The 25,849-nt window shown below is 33.9% G+C and overlaps 1 protein-coding gene across 1 annotated transcript in view; it reads right to left on the reverse strand.

Moving 5' to 3' along the window:
- LOC133329473 (uncharacterized) overlaps positions 1–25,849 on the reverse strand; it is a 135,325-nt gene that overhangs the window by 11,652 nt on the left and 97,824 nt on the right. Inside the window, exons 2-7 of the mRNA XM_061537947.1 lie at positions 24,738–24,970; positions 22,976–23,119; positions 15,177–15,283; positions 13,027–13,200; positions 5,634–5,788; positions 2,274–2,553 (exon numbers count right to left, since the gene is read on the reverse strand). Coding sequence (XP_061393931.1) covers positions 2,274–2,553; positions 5,634–5,788; positions 13,027–13,200; positions 15,177–15,283; positions 22,976–23,119; positions 24,738–24,970 — 1,093 coding nt within the window. The remainder of the gene's footprint in view (positions 1–2,273; positions 2,554–5,633; positions 5,789–13,026; positions 13,201–15,176; positions 15,284–22,975; positions 23,120–24,737; positions 24,971–25,849) is intronic.

Raw genomic sequence — 25,849 nt, forward strand, 5'->3', positions numbered from 1 at the left:
ATGTCTGTTCAACATCAGAGTTTTTACTTTCACAGCGTTTATACTGTGCTGACATTTCTACTACTCTTCTTATTTTTTTTTTTTTTTTGGTGTTTTGTTCATTTTTCCCAAAACATTTTTCATTGCATGTTTATGAGTTGTGTGAGTGAGCGTGTGTGTGTGTATTTGTGTTTGTATTTCCAAGAATAAGAGTGGGTATTGTATAGCGTGACATATAACAGCACATTTACAGTTGGATATAACAACAGCAATGACTCTCTTGACACAGACCAATACACACAAACACACACACACATATGTTTGCATTAACATCAACAATCCCACACAAGCCCGCGCTCGCATACACAATCACTCACACATACATATACAGTCAATAGCAAACAACAAACATTCATATAAAGTTTTACAATACCAGACGACGCGGCATTTTAACCCAAGTGACAGGTTAAATTAAAACGTCACATAAATCTTTACTAGAATTTTCATTAAAATACTTAAGTGGCAAAAAAAAGAAGGATACGATGAAGAAGAAGAGGCAGCAGCGAACTGAAGACGACTGAGCATACCTCCCGAACAAAATCAGCTGTGGCGTTGTTGCCGTTGTGTTCTCATCAACTTCTCGGAACAATACAAAGTTGTTCACTTTTCTTCAACCACTTCCGTTGGCAGTGAAGAGAGTGAGCGAACATAGGGAAACACGCACACCCACACCTACGTACACTTGGAAAAATATTGCCATGAAAACAGACGAAATTGAAAGAATTTGTTGTTGCTGCTGTTGTTGTTGTTGGGGCAGAAACAACCACAAAAATATGTTACACTTGGAATAAGATGTGGCAGAGTTGTTGCCGTTAAAGTTAATGGCCAAATGTAAGCGCGGGAGCTTGAGAGAACAGCAGCAACGACAACAACAACTACTTGTCTGAAATTGAAACTAAAAACCGGCGAAAACCTCAACACGAAACTATCTTTGACACAAGTTGCAAGTTTGCTTCAAGCCTTAGAAATAAAGAAAACGAAGAAGATGCAGAGGAGGAAGTGCTACCATCACCAACCAACAATTGTCGTAAATGAGAACATTTGCCTTAGACATGATTAAATTTTCTAGGAATTTTCATTTAGAACTTTCGTTAGGATTACTCGATGCTATTTAGTGTGTTTGTGGTAAATAATTTATTAGCTGTATATGTGTTTTTGTATACATGTGAGTGGTTGTGTATGTGTGTGTGTGGGTATGTGTGTGATCTGTGCTTAAGGAAACTTTACTCAAGACATAATAGATTGAAACAATGATAATGCCACAGCTAGAAGTTTTGTAAGGAAAATCGTTCGAAAATTTGCAAAGAATAGTTAATTGTTGTGGTTATTTTCAAGGTTTACAAAATGTTTCGTAAAGGAGATAATATTGTTGAAATTATTTATTAAGGATTTTTAATAAATTCGTTAATGATAAATACGGGTAGGGAGGGGATTGGGGATGATGTATTGTGGTCGGTCAATAAGCCAGAAGAAATGCTTCAATGGACTCACTGGACTTTTAAGGTTTTATAGAGAAGGAATCATGCCAAGAAGTAAAAGTAGTGTTGTTTATAGCTTTCGATTTAAAGGAGAATTGCTGTAGATCAGCTTAAATTTATTATTAAGGATTTTCTCTCTTTAGTATTATAACTCTCTTCTCTACTTGTAACCGATTTGTTAATGTCTTCCTAATTAAAAACAACAAACCCGATTTTTCAATTTAAAAATATGTCAAGCAATGTTCTACATTTTTGGGTAACAACAAATCGAATTTCTACAGAAAAGGAACATTATCAAGAATGTAGGTCCAGGACACACACATTTTTTTCATCTATAACTGTAAAAGAAATACTCTGATATGTCCGGCTAATTACTAAGGCACAGATAGAAAAATAAAATGCAACTTCTACACAACAGCATTCCTTTGCATGTGCACATCCATACACTCATCACACATGGATATACACATATGTATACATATATATGTGCATATATTTCCAGATGAAAACAATTTCAGTTTCAGTTGCAGTGTTAATTTTGGTTTAAAGAATTTACACAAACATTTGTCATATTGATTTATAAAGGACCAAACAGTACACACACTCCTAGCTGATATAGTAGTTGTTGTTGTTTTTTCTGTGTTGGTCATCATTGTATAGCTTGTGCAATTCTTTGGTATTCAGTGTGTTTTTTTAATTTAGATATATGCTTTGTTCTTTTTTCTGGGTAGTCGTTTGCTGCAATGTTAAATTTACCTTGGAAAATATAGACGCACTATTTCACCAGCTCGTCCTTTGATGTGATAACTGCATGAGGTGTTTGGTGGATACCAATGGGCTATACTGAGGAATATACCCTCACTGGCACTGCTATCTTTGAGCGAGTCTGAACTTAGCAGCCAATCGCATATGCCGTGTTTAATGCCAGCCGTTTCAACATGACCTGGCCAATTGCCAACATTGAAATGAAACCCAGTATTCAGTAGAGGTCCAGCAGGTGATGTAACGAACTCAACGTACATGTATTGTGAAGTGCCTGTAATGGAAGAAATAACAACAACATGAACAACAAAAACGATATCACTGTAAATAAACAAATTCATACATATGAAATGTTGGATGGGTGGAGTGAGAGGAGGTTAAGAGAATGCAGTTGACATACATTCGAAGTAGTATAGATGTTGCTATTGGTAGCATACACGGAGCAAAATTAAAAAAAGTGGCATAATTAGAATTTGTTCACTTGTCTATTTGTTAAAACACCTTTACGGCCTTATTACTACAGTCCTATATAAATGGCGGATCAATTATTAGTATTTTAGGGTTTATACTTTCCCACTAACAAATAGTTGTTTTTATAAAACAAAAAACTAGGATTACGCCTGACTCTTTTGCAATACAAAATACAAATCGTATCCGAAATAACCCGCCAACACTACTGAAGTTTTATTAAAACAGTGAATCCTTTTAAAAAGTAACTACTTACTCGGGGTTTACACATGCAACCTTTGTAAGCAACACTGCCGAGTTCTTAGGAGAGAGAGGTATGAAAAGTGACAAAGGGGAAGAAATTCAAAATAAAATCACAAAGAGCAGGATCAGAGTTGCTACATTTGTAAACCTGAGTTAGGCTGAATACAATTTTTATTTGGCGAGGGCATATTTACCATAAGCCAATATTCTTAAGTATTGACATTGTTTTGTATTAACATTTGGAACCTGATAGGCACCTGACTATAATTTACGTCTACTATATATCACCCACCTCTTCTATAATTCAGTTATGTTTGAATTTAAGTTCTTAACATTTGTACATTCAATTTTAAGATTTGTTTTTTAGTGTTTGGCGGGTTATTTGGGATACCATTTGTATTTTGTTTTTGCAAAATAGTCAGGCTTAATAACCCAAATAACCCGCCAAACACTACTGAAGTTGTAGACGAGGCACGCTCATACTGTTTGGTTTATTGCTTTAACTAGCAATACCAACAGCAACGTTATGTGCATTCGTCACAAAGTGACGACACATAGCAGTGGGAAATGTATTGTAGTTGTCTGTAAATGCCTTGTTGACCACGAAGTCAGGCGCCAACGAAACGAACTTCTCATTGGGGTCGTATCGCTGGTAACGTAAGAACTTCGAATTGTCACAAGACATTTGGGTTTGAAAGGTTTTTTTGTAAAGAAGCTATTAATAGCTTCTGGGGAGAATATCCCAACAAAAAACTAAGGGAACTGATGAGGATCAGTGGCGAGATCCGAAACTATAGTCTTCCCTGCCTTACCCCTCGGCGGACAATGCCATACATTCCCCACTAATAAATAGTTGTTTTTTATAAAAAACAACAAACTGGGATTAAGATTTGTTTTTTATTTACATGTACCTCAATCTTGTTAATCAAATTTTCTTTCACTGTATCCATGGCCATCGCATAACATTTTGTCACAAAATGTAGACATCAATGCCCAATGCGGCTAAATGACTACCAATGCAGCTGTATGTATGTAGGTGTGATATGCTGTTGGTCCAAATAAACATTTAATAAATATTAATTGCATTAGCATTCCAATATCCCTCATCTGACATATTTGGGTTTTGATTATGAACTCCGTTTGTACAAATTTCAATCTGTAACTGGCCCCACCCACATGCCCTCAACTGGACAGCAATATATACCAACCGAATCCAAAGTGACAAACGAATAGCTACTGATACAAACAGACATACAGCCAGTCCGAAATCTACAAATGTTTATTGGTACTCATAGCCATTTACATAGCTCGGAACTACTATCGATCTTGTATCGATTGGGGGCAAAGGTGGAATTGGTATCATTTGTCGGATTGTGCATGGGATTGTGAATGTGTGTGTGTTTCTGTGTATGTTCAACAGAATGGAAGGATGCATTTACAAATTAACAGGACATGTCAAAGGGTCAACAAGGCAACACACATACACTAATAAAAAATCTACATAAGCTATCAGAGTTGCAACAACTTTTTCCGTTACTTTATCACCACTACCTCCGCTTCATCGATACAATCATAGGTTTGCATAAATTACTTCTTTAACTTGGTTATTTACATTGCTAGCCTTTTTTCTCTCTCCTCCTTTAAGGGATAAATACAGTTATTTGGCAAAACATTATACTAAGTGAATAAGCTAACTCACTTTGGGGAAATGGAATTTCTCTCGTTTTTTGAAAATTTTAATTTTATTCACATTCAATTTCAATACTACACTGAACTGTTGCAATTGAAAAGTTATTCAATAAAATGCCAAGTACATTCACATATATTCGTGCAAGCAGCATACACATCGACGAAATACATTTAAACATTTTTCAAATGCATTGGGGTCAAGGGTTATTATTAGAATACCGTTAGAACTTTAAAGTTCAAGTGGTAAACTAATATTATTTCTATAGATAACATGTGAATTCTATTAAAAAATGGCATAGTCATCACTTTTCATATTAAATATTGAATCAAATATGGAGAATTAAATATGGCGAGAATTTTTTCAATATTATTTACTTTTTTTGGATAAATTATAATATTTTACAACGTAAAAATCATTAATAACCGAATAAAAAATAAGTTAAAGCTATTGGATAATTTCCGTTTTAATTGACGTACTACTGGCCCTAACGAATATTTATCGCCAGGTGTGGAGCTCTGTAACTAGGCAAGACAACAGAGCGTGTTTCGTTAAGGTAATGCCTAGAAACGAAGTTATGTTTGCCAGAAGTATGTCTACCATAATTTTAATTCAACTTATTTAAAACCCGAACGCATTTTATAGAAATCCAAGGCAAGTATGAAATCTATATGTTATTAGATTTATCACTGAGACCATTTGATTACGAAGGAAATATTTGATAAGACCCATCAAATTAACCCAGGATTTAAGATTTCCGAATGTCCTATAACGTTTATAGATTTCAAAGATTTCTACAAATTGACTTCAGCAACTTCAAAATATTTTTGATTTGTTTAAAATTGACTTCTGCCATTTCAGAATTACATTGTTTTTTGAAAAAAAAATCATTGGCATTAGGTAAACTATCAAATAACACGATTTAATATTTCTTTTAAACATTTCCTCGTACTTACCTATTATACTAAATGGGAATTTTCCTAGGCCACAGAATTTACCAATTAATGGGGAATGTTCATCGCGTCCATCGTAGACAGCCAACCAATCGTAGGGACAGTGCTCGTTGCCGGAACCAATGTGGCGAATGGGACAGGTCATGACATTTTCACATCTGTAAAGACAGGAGAAGACAGAGAATATAAACATAAAAATCAAAACAAATGACACCGGTGATGTCTAGCGGAATATTTAGCAATCATAAATTTTAATGTTACAATTTTACTTGGAAAGTGTCGCAAACATTCATTTCCTCACTTTGTCTCGCTCACGTTTTCCGTCTGACTACTTGTCCAGAACATAAGCTAGGAATTAATGACCTCGTCTTCGCATCATTACAACGTCACTTGGCTTGAAGGTTTAAAACTTTCTAATATCCTCATCATTGTCAGCGCTGTATCATGAAAATTTCAACGAACCACCACGACGGTGACAGCATAAAACGCAGAACTTTTGAACATTGGCGCGAACAGAATAGCAGTCCTGAATGCTCATTATCATCCATGAATTTTAACAAAACATTTCAAGTGATTATTTTTTGGGAATGTGATGGCGATTTGGTTGATTGTCATCGTCATCATCATTATTCACAAAAACACACGCACATTTCCAGTCCAGTAACCGTCTGTCGGTGTGATTGTCCGTTTTGGTGTCTCTACTTTTTGTAGACCACATGATGAAATTGTTATCCTACTATTATGGTGGAATTTAGCGATAACCATAATGGTCATGCTGAAGTACAAATGCAGCAGTACCATCACCACCAGCAGGGGTGGTCAATGACGACAGTGAGAGAGCGAACGAACGAAATACTGTCACATCAGCATTAACATTAGAATCAAAGTCAGCATAAGCAGCATCAGTCAGTCAGTAACGGCGGCTGCCGACATTGATCAGGACAATGATTATGTGTCAGTCCAGCAATGTTCCTCTGGATGTAATACCAAGTTAGCCATAATTATAAAGTTACCGAACAATGTCCACATTTTTTATTTTCACTGTTTTGTTTTTGTTGCTGTCGCTCATTTTCAATTTCCCTCCAACATTTCCATTTTACATTTAAATAATTGATGATGACAGGCAACCGTTTTAAATGAGGGTATGTGTCCAAAACATTCACCTCTAACTCTGCTACTAGCTTCCGCCTCGTCGCCTCTCCCTGCACTGCCGTGGTCGTCCCCATATATTTGCTGTGAAACATTTGCCAGCAATTTGTAAAATTGAATTATGATTTATGATCGAATGATGATGATATGCATTTTTCACAAATTTTATCGTTTCCAATGAAACGTTGCAATGTTGTGCCAGCCGTAAACACGTTGTGCCACATTGAAACAATAATAACGATAATAATAATGATGGTGGCAGATAACGTTCGCTCTTCGTGTGTTTTGTCCTCAGGGTGACCAGAATGGAACAGGAGGTGCAATTTAATTTTATTAAACTTGGAATAGATAATTTGTCACCCTCGTCACGTACATTTGTCACAATTTGCTACAACGTGGAGTTAATGTTTAGCAAATGATATTAACTCGGTGCGGTGAATAATTATTGACGTAATTTTTGGTATTACCAGAAGAAGAAGAAGGGGGCAATAGGAAATGTGAAGGCAAATGTAAATGATTAAATATGAATGTGGTTTCCTTCATCACAAGGAGGTTCAAACTCATAGAAAGAATTTTAGTATAAAGCGAGGAATGATTTGAATAAAAATGAATAATATAAGCACATCGGGAAAATATACGATTGAAACCTCCTGAGTGCAGACTATATATAAAAGACCTATAGAAGTCGTCAATATACAGAAGATTTGTACAACTTTTTTTTATCGGAGTTAGACCTGATTACCTCCTATGCCTAAATAAGACTATTCAGGTTTAAAATAGAAATGCATGATTTGTATGAATAAAAAATTCATGGGCCTTTTCATAAGGCATCAAAAATCGTGAAAGGCCTTCAATATTCAAGGCTGAATGACGTTATATTGATGTATGGTGAAAACAAAAGTCATTTGTTTAGAAAATAATAAATCAAGACACCAAGAAGTGCATATGACAGAGTTGCTATTCAGATTCGTATATAGATTTCGTGCGTTATTATTGATGTTTCGATATTTTCTTCTGGTAAATCTGAGATCTGAGCAGAAATTACAGATTAGTGTCATAATTTGCAGCTTCTGGGAAATTTTTTTATTTTTTTCCAATGAGATTTTATTTTGTCAATGTTCAAGCCCAGGTGTAGTGCTGTAGGATTATGTCTTTGTCATATATTTTTTTAATTGTCTTTCAAGAATTTTCTCCATTGAACTGTGAATTTTTATCTTAATAATGCATACCTCCAGAAAAACATTTTCCAAACCAAAAACTCTGATTGGCTGCTTTTTCATGTTGATTTTTTTTAAATTCTATCAATATTTGAGGAAAAAACGTGCATGTTAAAAATTCATATTTTCTATTCCTAGGTTTCAGGTTTTAATTAAATTCTTGTAAAAACTAGAAAAAAAGACTCCAAACGATTTTTTTCTTTCTTTTTTGTACGATTCGTAGGCTTAGCAGATGGCTGGATGGTTGGCTCGCTGTTGGTGTAGTTTGGTGTTTTATGAGTTTTCAAATTAAATCACACTTGGCAGGTCAAAAGTCTGTTTCAAAGAGATGTTTTTTTTTTTTTCATTGAGCACGTTTGCATGTCCTCGCCTACACACGAAAACCACGTTACGCAACACACCCTTCTATAAAATAACACCTCAATTTGCAATGGCCTTCTTACAGTGTAATAACTTTTTTTGCAGAGTGGCTGAAGGTTTTAATTGAAGTGAAATTTGTTTCGTTTTTTGTCGTGTTTACACCAATTCATTTGACATTACCTTCTGTGTTTCCTCCCTTTAGCTGAAATTAATCAAAAAACGGAAACGGAATATTTTAATATTATTTCGTGTTTTTTGTTGTCGTCGTTGTTGTTGTTGTTTTTTCTCTTCAAGCGAATAAATAACAAAACAATTGTTTTCTGGTGGCATATTTTTCATTGTTTCTATTTACTTTTAGGTTAGGTTATGACATCTTAATTTTTATAGACATTTTTATGAAGGATGAAGAAGGTCATCGCTTCTGTTTGTCCTCGTTTGCCGTCTTTTGCTGAAAGTGTGTGTATGTGTGTGCGTGTGTTCGTTGTTCTTTGTGACTTTAACAATTTTGTTAACATTTTACGGCCCCTGCTTTTACAGCTTGTTTTGTCTTAACGTTTTGACCTTTGTCTTGTTGTTTTGGCGTTAAGGAATTTGTTTGGCATTTCCTTTCTCTTCTGCCCTTGCGAACACAAAAATTATTCACCGTTAGAGAATTTCTGCTACATCCGCTTTTTATTACAATTGTTACGCATTTAGTTTGTCAGTTGCTCTTGTTGTTGCTGTTTTACTATTGTTATTGTTGTCGGTCGTAACCGGGTGTATTGCTGTCATTTTCATTATTTTTAAAAGGTTTTATTCTCTTAACTTTCTTGCGAAATGTGATCAGACCTGATGTTATTTTTGGTCTACAATGTAATTGGCAAAACAGGAGAGCAGGTGTTTTCTATCTTTGTTTTCGTTTCCACCCCACCGTGAAAGAATAACACACGACAGAAATCGTTGTTGAAAATTTACTTTAGCCCGTAAAGAAAGGCAAATATGGACGGTAGTTAGTGGGCTGCATGCTCTACTCGAATTGATATGGAAGTTTTGGATATCTTCAAAAGAATGAGACAAATTTGGAAAATGAAGTGAATAACCAAAAATTAATTAAAGATATAATACTTCTTTTCTAGGGAACTGATCTTTTTAGAAGCTATAGAAAATTAACAATTATCCCTTGTAATTATAACCGAACCCTATAGAAAGTTTTAAATATTTTTAAATGGACGACTTGGAATCTTCCATATAACTAAAATAGAACATTTTAACTGGCGTATTTTGTATTCTCTGAAGTCATCATGTTGTATATTTATATATTCAGACTACACTAATATATCATGTCAAATTTTGCAAGTTATATTTTCTTTTTCGCATCATAATATAATTTAATTATTATTACTTTTTTTTAATTTCTTCCCAGCACACTCTTTATTATTATCACGATTCGAATTTGTACTCCATTTTGTTTTTTCCGCATTTTTGTGTCCTTTTCTCCCTTTAAATATTTATTTGTTTAATATCACGAACAGCTTTAGATAAACTAAAGTGTTTAACCATGAGTTACTTGCGGATATTTTTTGTATTTGGCTTTCTCTATCTCTTTTGCATTTTCCGCAAAGCTTTTAATTTGAATTTGCTTTTCAGATTTCGTTTTTTTCTTATTTTTTTCATCCTATTGCTTTGTTCATCACTATTCCCTGCTTATTTCCTTAGCATTAATGTTCAATGAACACGTAATGATAACGAAAGGAATCCTGTATAAAAAAGAAACTACGACACAAGCAACAGTAACATTGGAATCCTGACTGGCAATGAAACGATAAGAAAGCTAGCTGGCCAACTAAATTCCCATCCAGTTTAACAAATGTGTACACGAGCAACATTTGTATGGTATATAAACGACCTGAGCAGGACATTTGTTAGCTGGCCATTCTGTTTGCTTTAGCAGCACTCGATGTCCTTGTGCCAAGGACCACAGGGTCAGTTGGATATTTCTTGAGTTTCACAGCTACCCAGTGAATCATTCAGTCTTCTTCAGTCTTCCGAGGAGATGGATGAATGACTGCATAACAAGTATATGCTTATTTAACTTGAAGACCTCATGTCTGTCCGAGTGGACGATGGCGACGATGACGACGACAACGACGTTTCTTCGTTTCTATTTCGTTTTTTTTTTTTTTTATTTGGAATTTTGTTTCATTTTTTCTTCAGTTCAGTTTTTTTATGTTCCATGAACGGAAATTAATGTATGAGCATTGCTGTGTCTACATCTTGCAAGTTCCTCTAAGTCTCCTTTCCATTCTTCCCTCCTCCATTCACTCAATTTTCCTATTCATATTCATTGAACCAAGTGAAAGAAAATCAACTGAAGACAGGAATAGCAGGCGGAATTGAAACAGATTTAAATTGACAGATACTCCATCGTTGTGGTATTGGTGGTGCTGCTGGTGCTGGACCCAGCCAGAAATACAACACCAACAATTCCAGCAATTTATATTGGTTTCTATCAGAAATCGTAAGCGTATCGACTTTGTAGCACTTTTCAATCAATGTTTTGCCATGGAAGAGATCGGTGATTAGATTTTCTGCCATTCATTGTGTTCAGTTCGAGCATTTAATTGATTAGAAAGTGTCATTAAAATGCTGCTGCTACTGTTGTTGTTGTTGCTATTTTGTGTTTCTTCTTCGTCTTCCTACTTTTGGTGGCTGTCACTCGCAGTTAAAGAAATGAGCAACATAATGGGAATGTTGACGTTCATCGTTTGGGGTTTTTTGTGTTATTTAAATCAAATTACAGGGAATTGAATTTGGGAAAAATGCTTTTAGGAAATATATTTTGGAGGGGAAGATGGAAATTGAATTTCACAGATAATGATTTGCTTATTCGGTTTTGTTTTGGGGTTTCTATAAAAAGGTTATAGTTAAAATTGTATGAAAGAAGTCCTTGAAATAATGTCAGTGGGAAATTTAATTAAATTTAAAAAAACAGTCAGGGTTTTCTTAGAATGACCATGAGTCATAGAAAAAAGAAAACTATTTTGAAAAAAAAACGCAGTCTATTAGAAAGTCTTGGGTGTAACATTAACGTTTATATTGTACAATAGGCTGCAATAACAGCCCTTGGCCGAGTAAAACCTGGACAGTTTCTGGCCGTAGATCTGACAACCCGATCATGCCTTTCATATACATATACCAGTTACAAATAAAAAATAAATAAATAAAAATCATGAAAACAAGTTGTAAGCAACTTAAAAGTATTTTATATAAATTCTTAAGATTAATTTGAATTTTTGATTTTACGCATTGAACTGACAACCGCAAATAAGGTTGTCACAAACAAGACGACATCCACATATTTCACACACAGACATGAGGCGCCACATACCTACACACAACTTTCATAACGCATCAATTTCAATAAACAGTTATTTAAAACTTTTTAATGCACAAACACCCCATAAATTCAAACAACACTCACACATGCACAGCACACACAAATAAGAGAAACAACAAAAAACTTGATAGTTGAAAAGATAAAACTCATAGCAAAATAGTCTGACATTTGATTTCCCTGACGCACAAATACCAACGAGAGTATGTATGTGTATGTGTGTGTTATCACACACACTCCTCTTGTTTTTTAAATCGTTTGTAGCCATTCACGTTTTCGTTGGAAAAGTTCAAACTCCATAATGAGATGCGAAATGAAATCATAAAAATATTGGAAAAACTTTTTTCGTTGGGCAACCCGCGCAAGAAGTCTTCAGGGGAAACATGATTTCATATTTTTGTTCATTGATAACGTATAAATACTTGTATTTGTTGGTTGTCGCCACAGACGAAGGAGCTTTACCCGAGAACAAAAAAATAAAGAATCGAACTGTTTAAAATTTGAAGGATAAAAATAGTTCGGCAGAAGCAGCAGCAGCAGGAGGAGAAAAATGGAGAACAACTTTTGTCTTCATTTGCAAATGATGGCAAAAGTTTTATTTTCAGTGTTTCTTGGAATTGTTTTCTTCTACCAAAAATTTCCATTTAAAATAATATTAAAAAAAAAGTTAGCACTTTAGTTCGTATCTTCCTATTAGAGCTGAGGAAATGGGGGAAAATAAATATAACGATTTACATTTTATTGAGAAAATCACATGTACAGTTTTGAGCAAGCACTTTAAGATTGTTTCTCTAAAGTGATTTTGCAAGTGTGAGTGTGTGTGCGTGCGTGTTTGTGTGAGTTTGGATAGTTTATGGAATGATCTGCCAAAACAAATGGCCAAACTGCTTTCACAAATTTGTTAGGTTTGTCAAATTGCCATTGTCACTGTGCCAGAAGAATTCCACCACATTTTAGGCAAAGGCGAAGCCAAGTCAACTGGATGAGTAGATCCAGCTGCCAGCAACAGCAGTTGCCTAGTGTTGAAGAAATGACATAACAGTTCTTAAAGTATTCATATTTTTGTTGTTGTTGTTATTTTTCCAAACTAAAACAAAAACCAAAAAAACGGAAACGTGCCAAAATGACAAATTACTAACAACTAAATAAACGCTAATTTCTTGCTTGTCCTTTGCATCCTACATGGCCCCATGTGCCAATGTTTTTTTTTTCTTTTTTCACTAGAGTTTAAAAGTTGTTCGCGAATACTTAAAACTGTTGAGGAAAAACTTTTCTCATTTTGGCATTTCGAACTTACCTTTGACCATCGACCGCAAACTGTTCGTTTTGCAAATACAATTTGATGTAAGGCTGACGTGTGTGCAATTTGTAGCGGCAGTTTAAGGCTCTGGGATATAGACCAGGATAGGCAGGCGATTGAACGTAACAGGTTTGTAGGCGGCAATCACGATATTCGCGTTCACAATATGATCTGGAAAAGGGAGAAGAAAGAGTTTTGAGTTTTAAATTTATTTAAAAATATATGGAAACAGTGAAAACTGTGTTTAAATTTAATTTGCATTGAAAATCCCCCTCAATGACTAAGGTAAAAGTTCAAAGCCAAAGCTCAGCGTTCAGAATTATTTCCAAATGTTTATATTGTACATTTTCCAATAAATATGGATGTTATGTTCTTCAAACAGAACTATATCGGAATTATTATATATTTTTTTTTTTTTTGATTTTTGGAAAAGTTTAATTGAAATAAAATATTATAAAGTATTATTACACGGACCATAGACTTCAAAGACGAATTAAATAGAATAAAACATTTCAATATTTTTTATTGGAAGAAACTACACAAACATTAACGCCTACGTACACATATACACTGCTAATGCATATGAGGGTGGACCGATTTGATAATGGTTTAACAAACTGAATTATTTTTTTTTAATTTTTGGCAGCTGCTTTACTTGGATACCTTCTGTTTGTACCTATGAAATTTCAACCAAACAAGCAGCGCCTTGGCATTTAGGGAGTCTTGGGCTTATATGGACAGAGATGTGCTTCCGAAAGCCATAACTGATAAAATGTCATGGATAGGTTTTTCCCGTAACTAAAAATATACATTAATTTGATAAAGTACCTCTCTTTGAAATCTATGATTTTCCTTTCATACTTTTTAGATAAACTATTGATGCACCCTAATTTACACACATACAAATTGTATTGTATTTGTATATGTAAATGTTAAGCCTTAAATTTGACAATAGTTTTAAATTTTGTTTAGTTTTTTTTTCTGTATGCCTTAGCATATGCTACACATTTAAACAAATTACAATGTCTATCGTAATAATTTAAGGATATTTGGGACATAAAAATTTCATTTGAATAAACTATTTTGTGGACATTTAATTCAATGAAGAAATAAAAAATTATATTCTAGGCAATTTTCGAGACTATTGTGCGGTAATAAAATAAATTTTAAATCAAATGAGAAAAAAATCAATGAAATGAAAAACAAAAAAGTAGAACAAAATTGTTTTGATGGAAAATTAAATACATATAAACAAAAACCATTGAGTTCCAAAATCATTTAAAATTCACAGCTATTTAGCCACAGCATACTTCTGGGCTACTTGTGTATTCTGCTATCATGGCAATAATTGAATTTAAAATTTAGCTTCAGTAAATAGCTTGTAGTCTAAATTATTTACCTAATTTAAAGAAATTGAACTTTTACATTTTTTTTCGCCAAGGCGAGGGGTGTATGAAAGACATCCAGGATATTCCCACCCTGGCCCAAGAAACGTTGGTTTTGTTTATTGTCATGAAAAGCCAATGTTTATCGAATTTTACGGTAATTGAATTTCTTGTGTAGCAAGCAAAACGCAACATTTCCACGAGTTCGATGAGAATTTCTTGTTGAACAATATCGATATTGACTTTGTTAGTATTTGGCTTTGCTGCTGTTATTGTTACTACACAACCACTAAGTACATACATACACATTTCCCTATTGCTTGCGTGCTGGGCTTAAGGGCAATTTTTTTGCAGTGGGAGTAGAAATTCAAAGCTGATGTCGTTATCATTACATTTTTTGGGGGGGAAGGGCAAGGGCGTGGAATATTACGCAATTGTGTTTGGTATTGTTTGCGGCCAACTTTCCTTTTACAACGATTGCGAATGTTTGTATTGGATTTTTATTAAGGCGTAAATATGATTATGGTTATATTTCTTCACGCACTATGCCAGGACATTTGAATGGCAGCCATCACATTTGCCAAATGCTTAACGCATAATAATAAAAACAATGAAGGGAAAAATAAAAAAACAACAAAATAAAATTAAATTATTGGCAATATTACCCATTTGACAGAGCACAACACCTAAGCAATGGGGAAAACTCCCGACAGGGAACTCGTTTTGTTTCAATACAATTTAGAAAATTATTTTTTTACTTACCCCTGTACAACTTCCCCCCGGCGATTTGGATACAATTCTGGATGTGGGCCATAGCGGGGGTAAACTTCAGTTTGTTGTTCGGCACGAGAATCAAATGTAAAGTAAGTCTGAAATTGGATACAAAAAAGAAGAAGAGAGAAAGACAGAAAAAAATAAAACAATAAAAAGGAATTAGTATCGAAAGTCAAAAAGTGTGCCATAAAATTTTATTTCCTTATCAGCCTAAAGGTATGCTAAGAATTTTAGTATGTAAGGCAATTGCTTAAGATTTTTATGTGTCAGTTTTATAGGAGTGTGTATTTGCACACAAACACATACTCCAAGCTACTAATGTTAGGAATATAAAATCACATTGGCCACTATTGTGTGCAGAGAATGGTAGAGATTTCTTTGCCCCATGGAGTTTGTACTGCAATTTAATATAAAGTTGAGGTACTCTTTAGCCACTTGGTTGATATGGTAACAATTATGGAAGCGTCAACGAATATTATTCTCTTTTTAATTTCGATCCTTCTTTGCGTATTCTTAAGGGCATAACCTATACAGTATATTTATTATCTAGATATGTAGAGCACCATTCTCAAGTTACTAAATGAGTTTGATCTTAGATATGATACTTTTACACGTATGCGTCTTCATCGAATTTACAGAATGTAGATTATTTTGTTAAAACTTGTTGAAAATTTAATAAAAATAAATTGTATTCAAAATTTCCCTGCAGAATAATTTAAATTACATTCAAATTGAATTTTCTCCCTATTTTGATTATTTAAAGAAATACCAAGCAGAGCAAAACAACAACAACTAAAACAGGTCGTTTGCATTCGGTAGTATTTTTCTGTTTTATTCAAAGATCATTAACCTTTTCCCCAGTCTGAAATGATAACCTTAGCGTTTTTGTCAGCAAAACAAATGTTACTTTTCTTGTAAAGCTCTTCATTACTGGCATTCGACAGTGACAATCCCCTCTAACTTCCACCTGACAGTCATTTTCCACCACCTCCACCTTCATTCATTCATTCGAACCGCTTCGTTTTTATTGTGAGTGTTGGTGTGTGTGTGTGTATTTTTCGTATAATAAACTTTAGTAGTATTTTTTATATATCCTGCATCCTGCGCTATGCAAACATAAAGATGCTACGATGAACAACAGTGGTAGTAGTGAACTGCATAATTTCCTCTGTTCACCCACTGCACTTTGTGAGCAGCAGGCTTTCGTCCCTTTTGTCTCTCCAATGCTTGTCAGCCAGGACTTTATTCGTCTAGCTTCTTAGTTATTATTATTGTGTTACTATCATTGGGACTGGGGCCACTGCTAACACTCAATGTTACTGCTGCAACTTATGTTGATGCTGTAGTTGTTGTTGTTGTTGTTGCAGTTGGTGTTTTACAATTTGTTTGTTTGGCTGTTGTTTTACGGCTGATGCCTCTGCTGATGCTTTATTTCTTTCGAGTAGTTGATTTTGTTGCTGCTGCTTTTGTAGCAGTGGTAGTTGGTATCATTTAAGCGAAGCATAAACAGGAAGAACTTATGGCTTGATGAGCAACAGCTAACTCATTATAATGGCTTTTCATTTATTTTTATTTTCCACTTCCACATCTTCTACTCAGATCATCGCTTGTATTGTCTGTTATAAAAAAAAACTACTTTTTGAGTTTTACACTCGACAAAAAACTGGCTAATTGACTAATTTAATAGATGCATTTCTCTATATGTATAGGTTAACTATTAATAGAAATGTAAATTAAAACTTACAGTAGAACTCTTGCGTATACGTAATAAGCATACTCATACGCATGGATTTACCATAGGGGCTTTTTCCACTATACAGGACTGATCTCGCAGAATAGTATATAAGAATGCCCAAAAATAGAAATCGAGTAAATAACCCACCCGAACACATTGTATTGTTAAAAAAATCCCAAAAAATCTTACTCTAAAGTAATTGGCCCCTTCCATTCTTATTTATCCGCGTACTGTGGCATCCACACATATGCCATAAAAAAGTGTTAGAGAACATTTTTAAGCTGATTAACCTCATAATTGAATTGAAAAGTTTTGTCGAGTGTATTATGTGTCTGTACAGTTGCCACTTGCATTGGCAAACATAACAAAAAGTGAGTGTATAGACTCTTCATTCTTTGGCTTGCTTGGAAATAGAATGGAACTTAAAAACAAAGCAAGGGAAGGCAAAAAAGCGTAGAACTAAAGTTTTTCATAAATATTTATGACTTTATTAAAGGTGGTCTGAAGAAAAACTACCAACGACACAACGACGGAGTCGTTGAAGGCTATATGGATGGGAAATATATCTGACTCCAGCTTGCCGGCTGCTGTTTCTGCTGCTTTTCTCTTTGGCTGCCTGTTTGCATTATATTACGATAGCGGAAGAGTTACAAACTTTAATGTATAGAATATGTCAAATGACGGAATGAGTCAGGGAATGAGTGAATGAATGCATAAAATCTAAACGAAACCTACAGACAACAACTTTTCCTTAGGTTGCAACTATTGTTTTGTTTTTATTTACAAACTATTTTTGTGCGTCTGTCTTAATGTAAAACCCACCCGCCATCAGCCCATCATGTCTGCGACAGATCATCATAATGGTAGCTGAAAAGTTTGCCAAGTGTGTAGCACAAAAAGGATTTATAAAAACAAAGATTTGTCGAACAACAACAACAACAACAACGTACAGGGAATCAGAGAACAGACCGACAAGACGGCAAACAAACGAAGAGATTATCATGTTATGGATTATGTATCAACAATTTATTCTTCATTTTCTTTTGTCGCCTTTGTTCAAATATTGGAAAAGTCCGCCAAGTATTGTCATCGAATATAAGAACATATCTTCATTAGTATTCAATAGATATGGTTTTATGGAATAATTGGATTTATATTAACTTTGTTGTGCAAATAATCTTCGAACAATCAGGGCACAGAAGGGAGAGGAAAAAAATAAAATTAACTCAAGAAAAGTTTGTTGTTCTTCATCGTCTTCATCTGGAAAGTTTCGATAAACTGTAGCTTAAGAACAAAGTAGTTGGTGGCAGTGTTGGAAATAATAAATATAAAATGTTTGTGAGTGATTTTTGCGACCTATACGACGGAATTATGACTTGAATTATAATCCTCACTTATAAACTCACTGTGAAAGATTTGTATACTTTGTATATTTGTATAATTAACAACAGCACGTATACGTACGTATATAGGTTGTTAATTGAGTTATTGAACATGAAATAAACATAAAATAAGCATCAATACTTAATGTTTCGAAGAAATAATCGTCTTAACAGATGTATAATTTATATAAATTATTTATATTTTTATACTGAAGTACTTTAATCATAATTAATGTTGATAAGTACTTGAGAATTACTCATCATTGCCAGAAGGTTAAACGATACTGATACTCAAATTCTTGATATTTGGTTTGTAGAAAGATACACGTTAATCATTACATTATAATAGGGATATGATTTCATTTCAACAACATTAATTATACGTATTGAGAAATGTACTTTATTAAATTGAATATATGAGCATCGTAAATTTCCACAATTTAACTAAAATATTTCTAAACGAAATTTATTTCGAATTGTCTTCCTCACTCCCTTCAACATATCAAATTTATTACCTAAATAAATTTGTCAATTATTTATCTCTATGTATGGTAATTTATACATATTTGCTACTTTCATAAATTATTACAAACATATAATTTACAGCAATCAGGTCGTCGTTTTTGGAAACACATAAAATCGTGCAAAACGACAGGAAAAAAGAGAACAAATTTTGTATCTGCCACAGCTCATAAAGCACACAAAAAATGTTTAATAATATTTTCATGTTCAGAGGAAAAATTACGTTGAAATGTTTCCTGTGTGTCGCTAGAATTTCATTGTAAAATATCGTTTCCCTCTTCATATCCGCCTATAAATATCAATGTATATAACAGGATATATCAGCCATCGTTCAGACATAAGTAGTAGTCGTCGTCGTTGTCGTTGTTGTTGTCGTTTGTGGTACATAAAATATCCATAAATATGATGGCTCATTTCGTTTTTGTGTCTGTGTTGTATGCATGTGCATGTGTGTGTGTGCGTCAGCTTATATTAAATTGCATCAGCTTATATTAAATTGCATCCTGTATATGTGTATGTATATGTATATCACACATATTTACCATCCATTTACATTCTATAATGATTCATTATTTAAATGAATTCTCATAGGCTGTCGTTTTTTTCTTCTCGTTGCTGTTGTTGTTGCTTTTCTACTGAGTTTTTGTGGTCGAAAGTAGAATGTTTGGGTAGTGGACTGACTGACAACGTCCTTGCATAAATGAAAATATAAATATTATATAATATAATTTGCATAAATGACAGACAATTCAATTAATAATGCAACAAATTAGGTTATGGTTTTCAAACTTTAAATGGTGTCATAAAATGCCCACTTTTTTCACACTTTACAAAACTGAAAGGTAGATATTTACCAAACATAACCACACTTTAATAAACATTCAGTGTAAGCAAACACAAGCTCACGTACAAACACATACACACGCACACGTATTTGAAAAATATTTAAGTAGGTGGTCGGATGCATTGTAATGCAACAATAGATTGTACCGATTTGTTTCTAGTTGAAAGGACTTAAAATCTAATGAAAATTAAAGAGGTGAACGTTTTTTGATTTATGTATGTTTTTGACCGTATATGTAGTCATTTGATTTTTTGAAATATGGGAATTACATATGCTCAGGGATGGTCCGTGTGACGAATTTTTAGGTTTTCGACTGTCAAAAAGGTGTAAACGTCAAAAAAGTCATATACCTGTATAAAATGTAATAAATGTAGTAAACGTCATTTATTTCAATATTATCACCATATAACGTTAGTTCCAAGAATATATATTATTTTTACATATATCTGATTATTCCTTACAAGTACTGATAAAAATTTCTAATTTTTTTTTTGAGAAGAAAACTTTGGAATTTTATATGGATTTGAGTAAAGCATGCGTAATTTCCAAATTGATTAATGGAAATAGCTATTTTGTCAAAAACCTAATGGATTTGGGTAGGTTTCCGACGTTTCTGACGTATGTATTATACGTCGGAAATGTATGTCATTTACTGTTTCTAACAGGCCATCTCTGTATATGCTTTAAAGAAATTACAAACCAGATTAAATGCGACAAATTTGAAGCTTACTCAACATATGTTTATGCTTTAAAAAGTGGCACTTACATAAATGTTTTGGCTCCATTAAAGGCAGTTTTTTATAATTTCTATAGACAGTTGTGGACACATTTCTCCATAATTATTCATACATATTTTTCTTTTCTATATTCAAGCCCTTTACAAATAAGAGTAATTGTTTAGACTAATTATGGCCTTTGAAGGAATCTCATCTCTCATAAAGATGTGTCAATTTCTATTTCCAAAGCATTCACCATAAATATTAATCTTAGGACTATTAAATTCTCTAAATACAGATGTTTGAAATACATAAAATTCGCAACATTTTCCCCAAAATGAAATGTCACTGGAAATTTTATACAAAATATCATTGACAACATTTTCATTTCTTTCGTCGTTCCTAATTTGTAATAATGTTATTTAAGAGCATGTCATAGTTGTTGCTGTCGTTGTTATTCGTCAACAGTATAATGATAATAATAATACGGTGCATGAGAGACTGACATACGCATCACTAATGACATGTGTCACATAGCCAAACGGATTCACAAAATATTCAGGTAAACAGATAGCATGTCCAGGCGTTATGGTCATTTTTGCACACACAAACACACACACAACATGTTCTGCGTTTTGTATATATGCGTAGTTTTACACTTGTATTTGCCTTGGCACATTTGCAAAACATGTGACACAGACACACACACTGCCATCCATCCATAGGTGTATAAGTATGTGTGTGCGTGCGTGCTTGTGTGTCAATATTTGATACATTCACTCATATTTACGCTTTAAAACTGGTCTTCCTTCCATTAAGGGACACAGCAATGAGCGCAAACGGACGCACATTGACGCACCGACACTTGTCCGGACAGACACCGATGTTTTGCTTTGAAAGTATACGTGAACACATGTACTTTTAATATTATGAACATCCTATTTAGTTGACATTTAATGCAGTAAGGACATGCTCGTATCCACCAGCATAGACCTGCATCGATGGGCCACTACTACTGTGCGTGCCAGTTATTCTGGCATTTATGAACATTGACGCATGCAACGTCAGTGTGTGTCGTCCGTCTGTCAGTGTGCGTGCGTGTAATTGGGGTTCCCTTACATTGTTGCCTCCGCACACAGTTGCATGCATGCGTGCCTGTGTCTGTCTGTGTCAAGTGTATTATAACAATTCTCTGTGTTGACAGTTTGTTATACGACTTAATACACGGCAAGGCTGGATATTTATGAGTTTGTATTATGGATATTTCGCTGTTAATTTCCGCCTTGCTCGAATGATTCACTTTTGCCGTTTCGTTTGAGCCATCGATATGCAGTCATCGCTGTTGTTGTTGTCTGTTAGCAATCACTGATGAAAAGTGGGCGCGCGGAGTTTGGGGGGAAATTTGCAAATGAAATGAGCGAAACGGCACACGGCAAATAGTCGTTATGATATCATGGAATCAATTCATTCATCGTTATGTAAACGAATAGGCTTCCTAAGAGCTGACATTCGACCACCACTACCTCCACCACCGCCAGAGCAGCAGCAGCAGTCAGCCAGTCGAGCCAACCAGCATGTCATTCAAAGGCATTTAATGAATTGACAGACAACGATTGAACGAAAGCCCTTGAGGCAAAACAGCGAAAAAAGTGAAACACGAAATCAGCAAACACAACAAAAACGGCTTTTATTTTATCGAGTGAAAAATGAGAAAACGGAAATTTGAATCTTTACTGCATTTGGTGATAACGGAAATTTTGGAAAATAATTCATGTTCAGCATTGGGAACAGCATTTGACATTTGAAATGCTTTCATTTAGAAACGAATGTATTCACTGACATGTAAAGCTGATAAGATAGTTCAATAGTGGTAAAAGGATGTGTAAAACAAAATTGCAAATGAGACGACAGTAAAAACAACAATGTTCCAAATAGTATCCAACATGGAACAGTGATAGTTGGGGCGTATACTTAATGACATCAGTAATACGTAGGTGGTGGAAATTTTAATTTTTTTATCACAAATTAATTAAAAGGTAGGAAGAATTTACATTTTAGCATAAAAAATTGTTTTATGTTTTAAATTTTCCTGTTGGAACTATGTACATGGATAGAACTATTATTCCGATTAAGAAATTCTTTAGATATCCGGTAGATTTCAATCCAAATATAATAATATAATATACGTTTTTTTAATATAGTGGTAGTGATATTTTATGTAGGCCTGTTCAGAATTTCATTTATTCGTCTGTTTAAATTTTTATGTATGACCTATGTTCAAAATTCGAACAGAAATCGGGCCGAAATCTTCTATTTCAAGTAAGATTTTCTAGATATTAGGCTGATATAAGTCAAAAAATGTGATAGTATTGATATTTTGTACATTTGGTTACATTCGAGCCGCACTCTGTCCAAACTATGGCAATTTATTCTGTTTAGATTATTAAACACATTTTAGTGGTGTATGCTTAACACCAATAGTTACACGTACGAACGTCCTCGTTGTTATTTATTAATTATTTTTAATTCCATACATTTAATAATAATTTAATAAATTAATTATTTATGACTAAAATTGACAAACTTACCTGATCAGTAAAATTATCGGTATGAAACATAACCTTCACATAACTCGTTTCACTGATAAATGTTTGCGGTTGTTCAGCTTCACCACAGAACATACCCGGTTCTCGACGATTTGACACATCCGTTTTGGCATTGCCATCGACAATCTGAAAAAAATAGAACAAATAAAAAAACACCAGAAATTGAAAATATGGAAGAACAAAATTGAAAACAACAACATCAATTGTTTATTAAAAATTGAAATTCATCACACGATTGAATTCAAAGGAAACATCAAAAATAGAACATACAAATATTTTTCTTCTCTTCCCATGAAACTTTCAATTCTATTGCCTGTTTCTTTTTTTGGCGATTTGTTATTGTAAATATATTTCAATGTATGTGAGAGCAGCTAGACGTATGAGGCAGGGCGATATTATTTATACAAAGTGGTTTTGGTGGGTAGAACTAAAGCAAATAAATATGAAGATGTCAACTAGAGGATGATTATTCCCATATGTCATCATTTATGCTGAAAGTGTAGCCAAAAAGCAACGTTCAACTCGATAGAGAGACAGAGGGAGAGAAAGAGAGAGAGAAACGAATATATGATGTTGTTTGTATTGCATATTATGTGTATAGGATTTCTATATATGAAAACGAGGTGAGTCTGACAATTTTTTACAACTTAACTTCGTAGTTAGTAGATTTAAACACTGTTTGGCCGAGCTAAATCGAATATCTTGAATGTAAGCCGTATAGATATGTATAAAATATAAATAAAATTAAAATATAAATCTTATTTATTAATGTCAAAATAACACATTTATTTAACTGACTTCACAAAAAAAGAAAAAAAGATTTGAGGTCAATATTAAATTAAGAAATTGACGTATAAATAACGACGTAAAGTATACGCACTAGTGTCCTCAATTACACCCTGAGTAAGTTATACTTATATTAACTATTTCACTATTTTCTTCATACCAAACTTCTTCACTTGCACTACGTACAAACTCACTTCTCACAATATACACACGCAAGCACACACACATAGACATCTTGAATTTCATAGAATTTGACACATTGCACAAATAGAAATATTCTACAAACATTGAGTACGTGTGTATATTTTCGGGGGAAAATAATTTAGACTTTTGCTACTGATTAGTATGACGTCCATATGCCCGTATTTGTGATAGTCGTCTTGGCCATAAAATATTTTGGCTATCTAGAGATGAAAAATCTTTTATTTTGTCAAGATTTTCCAGTAGGAAAATACCAAAGTGTGTGACACGGCATGTATTAGGATATATGGTCCAATGGTCCGTCCATTCATGGCAATCATACTTGGCGACGAAGGAGAGGCATATGCTTATGCATGTCAGTAAGTCAGTTGAGGTTATATTAAGCAATAAATTTAATTTGATATCTTAGTCCTTTGAGTGCCTGGCTATAAGTGAATACATAGTCTGATGGTTGTGTGCGTACGTGTGTGTGTGGATCCGCACGCTCGTCTGTACGTACATATGAGTGTGTTAATGCTTGTCTACCATAAATCACAATTCTCCTGAGCCTGAAAATGCTAGTCTTTCATTCGACCGGATACAAATGTATGGACATTAACAAATTAGATTTGTTGTCTAAAGACATACGCCTGGGCTAAACACACACGCACTTACATGCATAGATGTATGCTATGTATCATGTTAGTTCATTCTTAAATGTGTGGGTGTGTTTATATTTCAAATTATGTACATTTTCGAGATAATTCATTTAGCTTACCTGTAAATAGCCTCCTTCACAGTGTGTAGCATTTAGCAGAGTTCCAACTTTAAATTTCTTAAAACGCAGCCGTAAAACGAAGTCTCTTGGGGCACCTTTTAACGTTCGAAATCGATACCAGCATGTAAGTGGCCGGCCCACATTTATGTGATTCACTTCGGGTGAACTAACATCTTCGAAGATATCGACAGTTTTATTACATTGATCTTTGGACATGTCAACAGAGCCACCACCTGAAAAAAGAGCAATTAAGAATTTATCATTTAATATAGATTACTATAGGGAAATTTGACAAAAGAAAACAAAGTATTGATAAATAACACGCAAAAATTATCAGATAGTTGGCTCCATTCATACAATTACATTTTGGACTTCCATTTTTTGAGACAAAAATAAATAAATAAATAAAGCCTAATGTTGCCTTTACTGTGAAAAAACCGTGAGCTTCTGTAACAAATTACTACATAAAAAAATATTTCATCCAAGTTCCATAGGATCCTCCTCCGTATACAATTTTAATTAGTCAAATACTAATTTTGGTCTAGAAAAACTGACTAACAGTTAGCGAAAATTTTAAACTATTATCACTTGCAATACAGCATCAATACAGCTCTTGACCAGAACATTAAACCATCGTGAAATTTCGTATTTGCCCATTACAACACATCATCAAATTTTTGATTTATTGCGTAAATTCTTAACAATGTGTAAATATAAAAGACAAATACTTAAACGAAGCGAAATCCCACCATATGAGCTACGTAAATAACAGGTATTAAACACATATAAATTACACACACTCAGCAAAACAAGTATCAATATTTGTAAAAAAAATCCAATAAAAACCCCCTAATGCTAAGCAAACATATGAACAATGGCAAAAGTCAACAGGCAGGTGAACAAAAAAAAAATAAATAAATAAAAAAAGAAACGAAAAAACAGACTAAAGTATCTAAAGATCCAGCTCCTCAAATAGTGTTATAAAATTTTAAATTATTATTTGACAAGACCTCCAACATTGGCAATACACAGCACGCTGGCTCCTATCACAAAGGACCGGCTCGACGACAGCAAGGCGGTCGGGCTGGCCATTGATGCTGACAACGAGGAGG

Source organism: Musca vetustissima, unplaced genomic scaffold (assembly GCF_032173495.1).
Source record: "Musca vetustissima isolate MV318-11 ecotype Yass unplaced genomic scaffold, APGP_CSIRO_Mvet_v1 utg6568, whole genome shotgun sequence".
NCBI lineage: Eukaryota > Metazoa > Arthropoda > Insecta > Diptera > Muscidae > Musca > Musca vetustissima.